This window comes from Muscardinus avellanarius, assembly GCF_963383645.1.
Source record: "Muscardinus avellanarius genome assembly, chromosome: 8".
Lineage (NCBI taxonomy): Eukaryota > Metazoa > Chordata > Mammalia > Rodentia > Gliridae > Muscardinus > Muscardinus avellanarius.
This window is the reverse complement of record NC_137794.1, coordinates 109,201,004-109,215,695: the sequence shown is the minus strand read 5'-3', so window position 1 is coordinate 109,215,695 and position 14,692 is coordinate 109,201,004. Positions and strand designations below refer to the sequence as shown.

At 46.0% G+C, this 14,692-nt stretch overlaps 1 protein-coding gene across 1 annotated transcript in view; it reads right to left on the bottom strand.

Annotated features, from left to right (window-relative positions):
* Positions 1-287: 287 nt before the first annotated feature.
* SNX9 (sorting nexin 9) overlaps positions 288-14,692 on the bottom strand; it is a gene marked incomplete at its 5' end in the record, with an annotated part of 63,232 nt that continues 48,827 nt past the window's right edge. Inside the window, 8 exons of the mRNA XM_080700153.1 lie at positions 288-447; positions 1,695-1,786; positions 2,482-2,596; positions 3,793-3,882; positions 5,356-5,432; positions 10,866-10,943; positions 12,369-12,472; positions 13,861-13,964. Coding sequence (XP_080556279.1) covers positions 400-447; positions 1,695-1,786; positions 2,482-2,596; positions 3,793-3,882; positions 5,356-5,432; positions 10,866-10,943; positions 12,369-12,472; positions 13,861-13,964 — 708 coding nt within the window. The 3' untranslated portion in view covers positions 288-399. The remainder of the gene's footprint in view (positions 448-1,694; positions 1,787-2,481; positions 2,597-3,792; positions 3,883-5,355; positions 5,433-10,865; positions 10,944-12,368; positions 12,473-13,860; positions 13,965-14,692) is intronic.

Genomic DNA, 14,692 nt, shown 5'->3' with positions numbered 1-14,692 from the left:
CTGGCATATTTCATATTTTTAAGAAAGCAATTAGTAATTATCTGACATAGGTAAGAACTGGAAGATCATGGGTAATGTATAAATTATGATTCTATGTAAAATATTTGTGGGGAGAAACCCCTAATTCTCCATTCAAAATTCTGATAAATTTAAGTATTTTCCAAAAAAATAGAGACAATTTCCATTGGTTTAAATAATACATGTGGAAACGAACAAAAGAAGACCACCCCTAAATAACACATGCACTTAGGCTGCTGAATAAAGGAAAGTTTCTTTCAACTCATTTCTTTTTGGCTTTCTTCCTTTTTTTTTTTTTTTTGTTGCTGGGGGAAAAAATGAAACTTTGACACTGCCCGAGTCACAGGGAAGCACTCGGCGTTCTTCACGTTCCGTTCTGCTCTACATGACCGGGAAGCGGCTGAGGGCCTGCCTCAGCTTCTCTGCAATCTGCGGGGAGAGCAAAGCGATTTTATGTCACCCAGCCCGACACCACAGCGTGCCGTGCCGTACAGCCCTTCTGAGGCGAACACCGTGACCTGCCAGGTACACCTGCCTCTGCCGCTCAACCCTCGGCCCCCGCTCAGTCCCACTGCCGTCCTGACAGGGCTGACGGGCAGAGGCCTGGGGCACCAACACACAAGCAAGTTTGCAGCAATTAGAGAGCCCAGGCCCTGAGCCGGGCACGGGATGCACACCTGCAATCCTAGGACTTGGGAGGCTGAGGCAGGAGGATCACAGACTTGAGGCCAGCCAGCCTTAGCGACTTAGTGAGATTGTTTCAAGATAAAAATAAAACAGGGCTGGGGGTATAGCTCAGAGGCAGAATGCCCCTGGGTTCAATTATCAGTACCACACACACACACACACACACACACACACACACACACACACACACACACACAAAATGACGACGAAGGGAGAACGCTGCCTGGGTGAGTTCTTCCCAGGAGCTCGCTCCTAGCAACCGTTTCCAATGCACGCACGTGCACCATTAAGTATCGAGTCACGGGCCCCTCGAGGACTTGCCACGGGAAGGCGCTTTGGGCAGCGCGCGGCCAGAGGTGACTCTGAACGGACGCGCCTGAGGGCCGGCCCACCCATACCTGGCCGCACGGGAGGAGGAGTACGCAGGCCCAAGCGGCCCAGGCCGCTGCTACAAAGTTATGGAGCTAACCTTCGGATGTCTAGACTCCATGTACACGTACAAAATCTGTTTTCTACATACTCTGCTAAACAAAATTAGTACTATGCAAACAGTCTGAGTTTGATCCTGATTCTCTGAGTGGAAATATTTGCGGTTCCGCTCCCTGGTTTTCCTGAGGACACTCCTTGGGTGCACTCCGACTGAGCACCTGGCCATGTTCAGTGCCGCCGGGGTCCCTCCCGGCTGAGGCTGAGCGGGGCGCAGGCGACCCCAGCCCATTCGACTCCGGCCCCGCGTCCCTGTGCGCAGAGCGGAGCGCCTGCCACGGAGGGAAGCCACTTGCGCGGGACTTGTTGCATCTGTGAGATGGGCAGCGATGCCCCTCTTCAAAAGAAACTTCCTCACCAGTGTCAGCCGAAAAGGACAGGCAGGTGAAGCGAAGAGACTTTTCAAAGCAGCGCTGACCACACAGGACAGCTTCCCGTGGCAGCAGCTCCCGCCGGAGCCCCCGTCCCGGCACGGCTGAGGCACGGGCGGGACGCCCACTTACCGTCTCGTAGAACTGCACCTGCTGCTCCAGGTACAGGCGGATGACGCTGTTGTAATCGTAGATCCGGTTACTGTGGAAGTGATTCATCTCCGCTGCAAGCAAAACCGAGACACCAGTCAGTTTCCCCAGATTTCAAGTGACGACACCTGGTTTCTCTGCTCCTTATGACTCATCACCAGCTGGACTGAAGCTGGCTGGCTTCCCACAGTTCTCGGCCGTCACCCGAAAAGAAGGCTACAAACTGGCTGCAGTTAGAGGCCAACACCACTGTCCAGTAAGCGGGTGGTTTTTACTGATTTGCATGTTAAATACCATGAACATTCTTCCTCGTCTGCCCAGGGATGTGCCACCCACCCATCCACCAGGACAGGAAACCTCCACTTTCTGCTCCTATCTGCTCTCTCTCTAAAAATTAACAAATATTTTTCTTTTACAAACATAAAATTATGCCTAAAAATGATTTCTCCAGACCCTCTTTACATACTAGTCCTGCAACATGAAGCCAATCACCTGCTAAGAGCTGAACTTTGGAGTTTAATAGAGCATTTTGATATTAAGAGTTACAAAAGAAATCATCATTGTCTAAGAAGTAATAAAGAAAAAGAAAGTAATATGGCTATCACTCAGCCATGTCAGGTAGTATGCGAAAAATTAAGTATTATACTTTCATGGTTTTAAATGGGCGCCTATTTATTAACTGTCTTACGCTGGAATTCTTTCCCAAAAGGAAAATATCAACTTGGTTGGGGTGGGAGTCTCTGCTCGGTCTCGTGACCCTTTCTCTTACCTTGCAAAGCGTAAGACATGGTGCCAACTCGCTTCACCATGCTCTGTTTGTCTTGTGGGGTGATTTTACTCGTCGCAACTAACTTGTCACTTTCTTTCACTTTTTCTATTGCTCCCTGTGAATTATAAAATGCGACAGTATTAATAAGACAACGCAAAAAAAAGGATTAGTCACTAGAATATAACAATTCTAACATGTCTGTAACCGATTTGACATCAAACAAGAATATATGACCAAAATAAGAACAGAGGAAAGCATTTAACTATTGAGTTCCTTGGAAGCCAAAAGGCTGCTTCTTGAAAGATGTAATGAAGTGAAAATGTACAGTTTTATGCTACAATAGAGGAGAAAACCAAATAGCACAGCATTTCCATACTATTTCTAAGCCACTGGCACTTTGGAAGTAGAGTAGGGAAATAGGCATTATTAGTAGGTTCAGAAAGTCATGTGATTAGGTACAGTCAGAATAGGCACATGGGCATTCTCTTTTTTTCTTTTTGGCACTGGGAATTGAATCCAGGAGCATTCTACCACCCTCAGCACTTTTTATTTCTATTTTTACACAGCACCTCACTTAGTGACGGTGTGACGGCCTCTGTCGGATCTGCGGTTCTCGTCTCTGAGCCTCCCAAGTACTGGGACTACAGTTGTGTGCCCCGGTACCCATTCTCTGTGTCTCTTCTTTATAAAAGAGTATGCTATAAGCTGGCACTTGAGTGGCTGATTGCGAAGTCTGGCTTTACTTTGATTTTTATAAGAGGCACGGAATCAATTTAAGTGGATATTTAGATGGAAGTGATTATAAAAGCTGCCAAACATTTCCCACTCCAGTACCATCACACTGCTTATTATTTTGGGCTGTCTGGGAAGAAAAACTCTATGCATAAATTAGGCTCACTGCCTACCTAGAACTCCAACTCTGCTGGCATAGCTTCCTATTCTGAAGCTGGCTGTTCTGAGTTTTATATATTAAACTATCTGAAGTTGTACAAAGCTTATTTATCTATGCTTCCCCTTTGTGGCACTTCAATTATAAAGCAAAATGCTAAAATGGTCACATTCCAGCAGTTGACATCACGGACCAGCTCTTTGTAGATTTCCCTAATAAGCCCAAGGACGTTGAATAAACTGGAGTACCACATTCCACACTGAGGAAATACGACTGGAGCAATATACAAATTTTGAAAAGGGGAAAAAAATTAACCAGAATTAAAACGTAAGGACACTCAACCATCTCAAATCCAGTTCAAAGCCTCCACGGTGGGGACTGCAGGTTTTCATTCGGGCGGCCGGTGGCACCCACCCCATTACCTTGTGAGTGCCGATGATGTCCGGGAAGCAGCCGAGAAAGCCTTTATACTCGTGGTTGCACTCCATCAGGAAGTGGAGGTCTTTCTTTGGCTGTAACAAGACACAGGGTTGTTACTTACAGAGGAATTCAGAAAATCAAGGAAAAGAAACTTGGAGATGAGGACTATTGTAACCAAATACTGCATTCACTACACTGAGGTGCTGAGGGTTGGCATTCAGACTAGGTTTCCTCAAAGAAAATAATCCCAAGACTATCATATTCTGAATCTTATATAGTAAAAAAAGATAAAATTATTATTTTTAGGATAGTTTTTAAAATTAGATAGTTTGAAGTGGTCTAAAAAGGCTATAAGAGAAAAATTTTTAGCCAGTATATAAAAATTTTAGCTAGTATTACATGTCTTATATATAGGCAAGTAAGTTATAGTTTCATGTCTCTATTTTAGCAGATGATATAAAAATATTATTTAAAAACTCAGTAATTAAGCCGGGTGTGGTGGCACATTCTTCTAATCCCTGTGCTTGGGAGGCTGAGACAGGAGGATCGTGCAGGTTTGAAGCCAGCCTCAGCTGGCTTAAGAGACCCTGTTTCCAAATAAAATATAAAATAGGTCTGGGAGTGTAGCCCGGAGGTAGAAGGCCCCTGGGTTCCATCCCCAGTACCACCCAAAACAAAACAAAAACAAACAAAAAAAACACCTCAGTAATTCATTGCACACTTTCCCCTTTTTTCTAAATTACAAATTTTTGGAGTGTCCTGGGGATTCCACCCAGGGCCTGGCACGTGCTAGGCAGGCACTCTACAGCTGTGCTACACCCATGGCTTTCAAATATCCCAGGCTGGCCTTCAACTTTCAGCCTCAGGAGGCTGAACCTCTTGTGTCAGCCTTCTGAGTAGCAGGGGCTAGAGGCATGTGCCATCATGCCTGGCTGAATCATATATTTTTTTTAACAGCTATGTTACTTACAATTCTAAAAATGGATACTTTTTTAAAGTATCAGCAAAGTAGTTACTGACCCCACCAGGGTGTGAGTATATAGGTGAAGGCACATAAATCTATTTCAAGGAGTCGTCTGAATTTTTTTTCTTTTGAGTATGGTGATTTGAAACAAGTTGGACGATTATTTTACTTAAGGGAACTTATTAAATAGAAATCAGACCACTAAAAACTCCAATAAATAACAAAGACCTGCTCTGGACTGGGGACCGAGGCCGGTACTTTTAAAGCCAGCAATCTCTCCTGTACATCATGCCCCTTGATAGCCAAGAGTGGCTCGGTGGTACCGTGGCTGGAAGGCACTGGTGTTGGTGGAGCTGCCCCAAGGCCACATGAGTGCTAGGCAGGCACTACTGCTGAACGGCCACCCGAGATGTCCTGACAACAGGCTTACCCAGCCACTTTGGCTTAACCCAAGAAACACGAGGATCAAGTACAGATAACAAAGACATACAGAAACAGAAAAGAGGACATCAATTTGGATTTGTCTTAGAATAGGCTTCAAAATAAGCACGTGGACTAGAAAGCATAAGCCTGTAGCCAGGTCACGTGATGACATCAGTACCTGTTCTGCCACGAGGCTGGCAATTTCCTCGTAAGTCTTTCCTGCTTCTGTTATTGCATCGTTGAGGTCTGTTTCACCTGAAAAGGATTGTAGTCTTATCAGTGACTAGATGTTTTATTCATTTATTAAAAAGTGTGTTGATAAATTTATTATAGAAACTTCAAACACTCTGGAAACCAGTGGGAAGGGTCTCATGACTCCTCATCCATCCCTCAGCGTGCATCCGGGGGCTGCCCCTCCCCTCTGCGCCCCCACTCCTGCCCCACCCCCACAGGACATACCACACTTTGTCTGGAAAGTTCACCTAAAGGGACGGGCACCATCACACCCCTAAGGAAAGACCATCACTCGGAAATACAGGCCCCCGCGAGAGTGCAGGCACCTGGCATCTCAGGGCTGGCTGTCTCAACCAGGAGGCAAAGACGGGCACAGGCAGAAGGCCATGTGGGTCTGGTCTGTGGCTGTTTTTTTCTAGCACATTTCTTTTTGAGGAGTGCTGAGAAACTCCCCGTGCCTTGACGCCTGCACCCTGGGTGTTGCTGCTTCTGGGGAGGATCCCTGCACACTCCCCTGTCCCTTTCTTGTCTGCAAACTGGCCACAGGTCTGGAGGTCTGACCAGCTTCCAAGGACACAATTTCCAGTTACTTTCATAATGGGAGAGCCCCCGGTGATCCCTGTCCAGCTCTTTCATTTTAGTATGGGTTTGCAAAATGGAGCCATTCTACTTCAATTATTTGTTCCTTACTAGCTAAAATATGTCTACAAAAAGAAAACTTCCTTTATCAATTTTAGATCACCTTGGTATAGTACGAATAGAAAAAAGCAGGATAAATACTTCACGGTTAAGGATATTGCGGGCCCCCACCGTCCTCAGGCCCCCACCGTCCTCCCAAGGTGACGGATGAGTTCTTAGAGTACCTTCACGTTAGGTTTAAGTGTGTCTGACACGCTCCGCCCCATGCCATGATTACTTTCACTAGTGCTCAGTCCCTCTCACTGGCCAGCAGAAGCTCTTTAGACTGAGTTCTGTCAGGACTGGCTTATCTTGGTGGAAGAGGAGTATAGTAGGAGATGGCCTTGCTCTGGTTGGGTTCTAGGCCCTTTCAGTGAACACAGCAGGGCAAACTGCTTTTTTTTTTTTTTTTAAATAAAAAAGGACAGTCGTAATGAGCGCATACTATTATTTCCAATTCAAGTTTAGAGTTCTAGGGGTTTTAATTAATTATTTATTAATTCCTTGGTACTGAGGATTGAACTAAGGGGCATCCTGTTTTGAGCTATATCTCCAGCCCATTTTTACTTTTATATTTTAAAACAGGGTCTTGCTAAGTTGCTCAAAGTCTCACTAAATTGGTAAGGCTGGCCTCAAACCTTCATTCCTCTTATCTCAGTCTCCCAAGTACTGGGATTGCAGGTGTGCACCACCACACCTTGCTTTTAAATTAATTTTTAAAAATTATTATTATTATTATTATTATTATTATTATTATTTTTTTTTTTTTTACGGGTCTGGGGATGGAACCCAGGGGCATTCGACCTCCAAGCTATACCCTCTGCCCTATTTTTTATTCTTTATTCTGAAACAGGGTCTCACTAAGTTGCGGAGGGCCTAAGTAGCTGAGGCTGTCCACGAACCGCGATCCTCCGGTCTCAGCCTCCTGAACGCTGGGATTACAAGTGTGTGCCACCATGCCCAGCTCTTAAATTTATTTTAAAACTTCTTATTTTTATTTTTAAAGCCTTAATTTTTTTTTGTGTGTGTGTGTTACTAGGGATAGAACCCAGGGGCCTTCTACCTCAGGGCTACACTCCCAGACCTATTTTATATTTTATTTGGAAACAGGGTCTCACTAAGTTGCTAAGAGCCTCACTACGTAGCTGAGGCTGGCTTTGAACCTGCGCGATCCTCCTGTCTCAGCCTCCCAAGTGCGGGGATTACAAGCGTGCGCCAACATGCCTGGCTAAGTCATAATTTCTAACACCAGAAATATGATATATTTGCTTCACACTACACTATGTCTATGTAAAAAGTTTTAAAGTTTTGGAATACAGCTAGGAATAGTGGCGCATGCCTATAATCCCAGTACTTGAAAAGCTGAGACAGGAGGATTGCAGGGCCAGGTGAGGCTCTCAGAAACCTAATGAGACCCTGTTTCAAAACAAAAAATGGAAAGAGCTGGGGTGTAGCTCGAGGTAGAACATCACCGAGTGCAATGCTCAGCACCACTCACACACACATGAAAAAGGCAAAAAATTATAGTGCCTGTTATATGGTGGGTAACAGTTAGAATTCTGCAATCTTTCTGACCTTAGGTATCTGCCCCTAGGGACATGTAGTCAGTCTAACACTGTTTTAGCTGGCGTGGTGGCGCATGCTTGTAATCCCCGTGCTTGGGAGGCTGAGACAGGAGGATCACACAGCCTCAGCAACTTAGTGAGACCCTGTTTCCAAATAAAGTATAAAGCCGGGCGTGGTGGCGCACGCTTGTAATCCCAGCACTTGGGAGGCTGAGACAGGAGGATCGCACAGGTTTGAAGCCAGCCTCAGCTACTTAGTGAGGCTCTCAGCAACTTAGTGAGACCCTGTTTCCAAATAAAATAGGTCTGGGAGTATAGCCCGGAGGTAGAAAGCCTCTGTGTTCCACCCCCAGTAGCACCAAAAAAAAAAAAAGTATAAAAAATACATATATAGGGCTGGGGGTGTAGCCCGGAGGTAGAATGCCTCTGGGTTCCATCCCCAGTACCTTAAACAAACAAACAAACAAACAAACACTGTCTTAAGTGACCTGCACCATCTCATCCTTGTGTGATATACCTTCATCTTGATATATCAGCTCATGTGTTTTACTTTGTTTTTTTAGGAGTTTTTCTATTTTGATTTAAACCTGTTTTCTAATAATTATGTTTAACATTCACATGGTTCCAAAGTTAAAGCGACCTAACAAGATGCTATCAGAAGTCTGTCTTCTATATCTGTTACTCTCCTCCTCCACAGATAATCATTTAAATTTCTTATGAATTTTATTTTCATACGGTAATCTGTAAGAATGTGGAGTGTCCTGTGGGTTTGGCAGGAGCCTTTGTATTGTTCCAGTGTTAACACATGTACTGTTAAAAGTGAAAGTTAAATTTAGTGTAATCAGAGCTATCCTTAAGAATTGACCTTTTTTACATTATTAAGATCACACAGTGCCATGCTGCTCCAAGACACTGCTCACAATGCCATGGACCTTCGCGGCCTTGAAGTGGGAAGTCAGTCAACAGGAAGTTGAACATTTCTCTAGAAATAATAACTTTAGTCATGGTATTCAACATAATACATCACAGTGAGTTTTCTTATTACTTGAAACGTGGCGCCCTAGCTGGTGGTGATGGTGCCAGGCCAGCGAGCACTGGGGGCTGGCCTGGCCCTGCACATCAGAGCGGCGCCTCCCGCGCACCTTCTAGAGGGGTGTCCACTGCCGATGTGTGGCCTCGGTCCTGCTGTCACCTGCACCTTCCAGTCTGCCTCTCTCCGTGCCCTTCCAAGCCTCGAGGTTCCCTTCATCTACGAGCTTTGCTCAGATGACAGGTGAGTCGGGCCAATGAGAACTGCTCACGGAGAAGAGTCCCAAATCTGATGCTGTGGTCACTAGTTTCTTGTTCCCCAATATGTTCAGAAATGGACATCCAGAGCCCTGTCTCCCAGGGAGTCGGACTCGCAGCCTGCTGAGCACCAGCTCTAACACCGAGCCGCTCTACAGTGCGACGTGACGCTCAAAATGTAGGCGTCACCCAGCCGACATGCTCACACACGTTGCCGCTGTGGAAGCACGGGGAAAGCACCAGGTACTGAGAGCGGGAGAGACCTTATGGGGTAAGTGGAAACAATGCGTCTGTCACCTGGCCAAACACCGCTCCCTCGGGGGACGAAGCCTGGCCTTCCTAACAGGAGGCCTGACGGGGTCTGGCAGGGAGCAGACACATGGAAGAGCGCAGCCACCCACGACGCTGCAGCCGGCGAGGCTGAGAGCCAGGGAGGCACAGGCTGCAAGGACGACAAGTTCAAACAGCCTGCCACCCTTCTCCAGAGCCAGAGGTTGCAGAAGGCACGCGAGGCCCGGCCATGACGACGGCAAGGGCACTTCAAGGCAAAGTCGACGACTGCCCACGACACCCTGCCGCGCCTTCTTCCCAGTCTCCAACTGAGCACGGCTCGTTTCAGCAGGAATGCTGCACGGCAGACGCTCCCTGAACGGGCGCGCGGCATCTCCTTCGGGGAAGTATTAGGTATGGGGATTTGGGGATTTTTTGGTCTTGTTACCCAAAAGGTACTTGAGAATTATGTTATTAATGACTGAACCAAAAAAAATTCTACAAAGACTCAGACAATCACAATCAAAACAAGCCTTAAGGCTTGTTTTCAAAGGCAACTGATCCTTCCCAGGCTTTCCCCAACAAATATTAACAATAAACCTAAAACAGCGCCAAGACAAGTTGTTCCCTCTGTCATGAGTTCTGGGCGGGCAGCATATGTAATCAGAGGTGGCTATGGCAGAGTGCCTCCTGACCCCCAGGAACCCTACCCCCTTGGTCGTATACTGGGTACGTGGACAGCAGCAGAAGAGATGGGTACCAGGCACAGCCTTGGGACATGGGAAAGTATAAAATGTTCCTCTCCTCAGTAGTGCCTATTGATTACAAAAATGATGTGTATCAATCAGAAAATTTAATGCTTAGTATAGGACATTGTTATGATGTTACATTAGTAGTTAATAATAAACTTCTGATCTTTTTCTTGGAGGAAATGTTCCCTTAAAAAAGAAGTGGCTGTCTGCCACCTTGCCTTGATGTATTAGTTCTTTGTATATTTACTGCTGTATTAATTTTGAGAAAAAATTGTAAGAGTAGAATGTAGCCAAAAAAGAAAGTATAAAATGCTTGCCAAAACTGAAAGTAGAGAGCAAAAATGGAAAATAAAGAGAGCAGCTTCACCCTCCATTGAGTCTGTGAGCTGTTTCTCTGCTGTACTTTGCCGACTCCTCACCCCGCCGCTCGCGGACCCGACTCCTGCTAGGGCTGGACCCCGGCAGCACCCTTGAGAGGTGACAGGCCTGGGCAAGACACTCCAGGAGCACACTCTGTCCACTGTGGGGCCTAGAAGAGCTGAGCTCGAAGTAGAGGAGCGAAGAAGAGTGGTCACGAGAGGCGGGAAGGGTGCGGGGTGAAGGAGGCTGGTCAACAGGCACAGAAGAGCTAGGCAGGAAGGAGGAGCAAGCCCCAGTGTTCTACAACCCCCGGGAGCGCTAGAGCTCATAGTAACCTGTTATATGGTTTATGAAGAACTAGAAGACAGGGGCTTAGGGGCTCCAAACACAAAGAAATGATAAAGATGCAAAATGCTAACTACCCTGACTTCATCACTACACACAGTATACACGCACTGAATGGTCACACTACTCCAGAGGTATGTTTAGTTATTGTCAATAAAAAGTAAACATAAAATTAAAACAAGTAAGTGAAGCTGTACCTTGGTAACCACTGGAACTGAACACTGTTGCCAGGCTCTGCAAGGCTTTTCCTATCTTCTGGTATTCCTTGGGTAATGCTGAAAGCGAACAGAGATGCAACTGTGAACGAGTCGTCTGAACACACTGACGTGAGCTTTGGCCTTTCTACATCACAGCTGGGCATGGTGGTGCACGCGTGCAATCCCGGTACTTGGGAGGCGGAGACAAGAGGATTGTGGGTTCGCGGCCAGCCTCAGCAACTTAGCCCTTGTTTCAAAATATAGAATAAAAACAGGGATGGGATTGTAGCTCCGAGGTAGAACATCCTTGGATTCCAACCCCAGTATTGAAAAAAAAAAGACATCTGAGGTGATTCAACATATCCATATTTGCTAACACTGATGCAGAGGTGATAATTTTTGCCATTAATGACTTCTTTAATCAACTTTTTTTGTGTAGTGCTGGGGATTGAACCCAGGGTGTTACATATGTTAGAGGCAAGTACACTACCATTGAGCTGCACTCTTAGTCCTTTTTATATTTTATTTTGAGACAGGGTCTTTCTAAGTTGCCTAGACTGGCCTTAAACTTGTCATTCTCCTGCCTCAGCCTCCCTACCAGCTGGTATTACAGATGAGGGCCATCAGGCCTGGCTTATTATTTTTCTTTAATTTGTGTTAAATTAATGGCAGATGTTATTACCAACCACCCCACGTTCTCATCACTGAATTAAAGAGGTGAAACGAGGCACTCTTAGACAATTTCTCCTCTACAAAGCACGTTCCCACACACTACTGGGCGTGGCCATCTCAGCAACCCTTTGGTTCAGGGAGCAGCAGGACCCGATTCCTGACCATCTCTCCTCGGGCTAGTATACAGCAGAGTTGCAGTTCTGGGATACAGGGAGAAGCGGCTGGGCAGGGGGACAGTCCACGCATTCAGGACAAGGAAGGAGAGTTCTTGGAGTCTAGGGGAGTGTGTGGATGCATGGCTGACATGGCTTACGCCTGCAGCACCTTGGTCTGTCTGTTCTACCTGCTATACACTTTTTTTTTCTTTTTTTGTGGGTGTGGTGATGGAACCCAGGGGCATTCAACCTTTGAGCTACACCCCCTGATCTATTTTTTATTCTTTTTATTTTGAAACACGGTCTCACTGAGTTGCAGAGGGCCTCACTAAGTAGCTGAGGCTGTCCACGATCCGTGATCCTCCTGTCTCAGTCTCTGGGATTACAAGCGTGTGCCAACACGCCTGGCTGCTATACTCTTTTTTTCCTAAAAGTTATGGCTTTAGTAAAGTATACCATATCTTAATACATGGATATAGATTAAAAAGTAAATCATAAGATTAGCTCTCTAAACATGCAAATAAGGTTAATCTCCACCCACTGTACCCCGCCCCACTGGAGCTATTTGGGTGAACACAGTGAGACACTGATTTTCCATGGTGCAAGGTGGGAAGATGGGGAGGCTTTGGGAGCACGGCCTGCAGGTGGCGGGGCTGTGAGGACGTTCTGCACTCACGGCCTGTGCAGCGCTTCCAGTGCTCGTGCCCCACGGTCAGCAGCTCCTTCACGCCGTCATCCATGGCCTTGGTGAACTTCCCCACAGCGTCACACTTCTGCTCTCTGTGGGCAGACAGCATCATTAGCGAGGGAAGCTGCAGCTGCCCCGGGGCCGTCAAAACAGGCTGGACTCAGACTCTGAAAGACCTACTTAACAGTATGCCACTATATTGCAACTTTGCTTCTTTCCGCCTCAATTCTCTATGAATTTTAACCAAGATTATTCTAAAAAATCATCTTATCTAGAGCAGGGAAATTTAGCAATTTCCTTTTTCTTTTTTTTGTAGCTCTGGTGATTGAACTTACAGGCATTCTACCTCCGAGCTACTCTCCCAGCTCTATTTTTTATTATTAGGAAACAGGGTCTCACTAAATTGCGGAAGGACTCACTAAGTAGCCGAGGCTGACTGTGAACCTGCAATCCTCCTGTCTCAGCCTCCCAAGTACTGGGATTACTTCCAAGCATGTGCTACCATGCCTGGCTAAGCCTGAGCTTTTAAATAGAAGTTTTTGTTTAATTTATTCCAATAAGTACCTTCAATGAAACAGACAAAAATGTGGGTACATGTATTTACTTAACATTTAAGGTCTGTAAGGTTGTAAAAAGTATATTTTTCTGAAAAGAACACAGTAGAGTACTAAATTACAAAAGCAGTCTATAAAGTGGAATGCCGGGGCTGGGGTATGGCTCAGAGGTAGAGCACATGCTTAGCATGTGTAAGGCCCTGGGTTCAATCCAGCACTGCAAGATGAATAATCTCCCAAATTAAAAAAAATGTAAAACATGAAGTTATTTCTATTTAGACTATTTTCAACAATTACATATAGAGAGAGGAGGGTCTGGAAGACTACATCAACACATCAACAAATTAAATTTTTTTTTCTCCTGGAGGACTGTAATTTTTTCTTGTTCATATTTTTGGTAACACATAAGCAATAATTTTATTAAAAAACCTTTTTAAGATTAGAAAACCCCAAGATTGCTTACTAGTCCTTATTTAGAAAAGGCACTACTTCAAAATTTCAACTGAGCCTGTATTAAACAAAGATTAAATGATTAAAAACGACAGGTTAAAGTACAGCAAAAGCAAAAGCAGGCGAGACACTGCTTCCTCCACCCGTGCCCAAGGTCTTGGCTTGCTGGATACTCTGTGGATACGGGCGGCTCTGTGCACATGGTCTCTTCTTACTTTAATGGAAACAACAGACACTGGGCCGACTACGCAACCCCGGACTTCAAGGTAGAAAGAAAGCAGAGCTTCCTCAGACACATGGTTAGAAGAACACCCCCCCCCCCGCCACTCCCGCCGCAACACACACGGTGCTTTTCTTGCCACCTGACTAACTACAAACCCCACTTGCATCGTAGGCTCTTGAGTGTGGACTGCAGCATGGCTGTCCTGGCCACCACTGCAGGCCCAGGGTAGACGGGGTCTGTTAGTGCCTCTTACATTTCTATTAAGTCCAAGTCAGGCGCCTCTGGTTCCATGGTGGAAAATACCATCACTCCCGCCAGCTCATCTTTCTCAGCCTTCCTCTTCCCAGTTTTCCATTCCTGTAAATGAGAAGGACAGCACAGTGTTCAAAGTGGCCGCTGCAGCTGGGCTTGGCGGTGCACGCCTACAATCCTGGTACTTGGGAGGCTGAGACGGAAGGATCACAGGTTCCTGGCCAGCCTGAGCAGTTTGGCAAGGCCTTCTGCAACTTCGTGAGACCCTGTTTCAAAATTAAAAAATAAGCTGGGCATGATGGTGCATGTCTGTAATCCCAGTGCTTGGGAGGCTGAGACAGAACGATTGCAGGTTCGAGACTAGTCTAAGCAACCTGTAAGACTTTCAGCAACCCAGTGAGGTCCTGTTTCAGGGCTGAGGTGTAGCTTGGAGGTAGAATGCCCCTGGGCTCAGTCCCCAGTACCATAAAAGGATTAAAATAAAAGCAGACAGCTTGCCAGTAGAGGACACTGGCCTTCCAAATTTCTGAACTGAACCAGCGCTCTGATCATTTGCATCTCTCTATTTTCAGGGAGCAGCTTGAATTCCACTTCCTCTGCACCAGGGCCTGTATACCTTGATGTGACCCTGGTGTGTGAACCACACCCCTGCACAGAACGGCCCTTCTGAGACCAGTCCTTGAGAGCAAATAGATTTCGCCACATTCCTTCCCAATACCAGTAAGAATGCACTGGATACAAACATGTCCTATGACGTGACAAAGTTAACTGATACCTTTTTTTTTGATACTAAGGATTGAACCCATGAGGCATTCTACGTCTGAGTTATACCT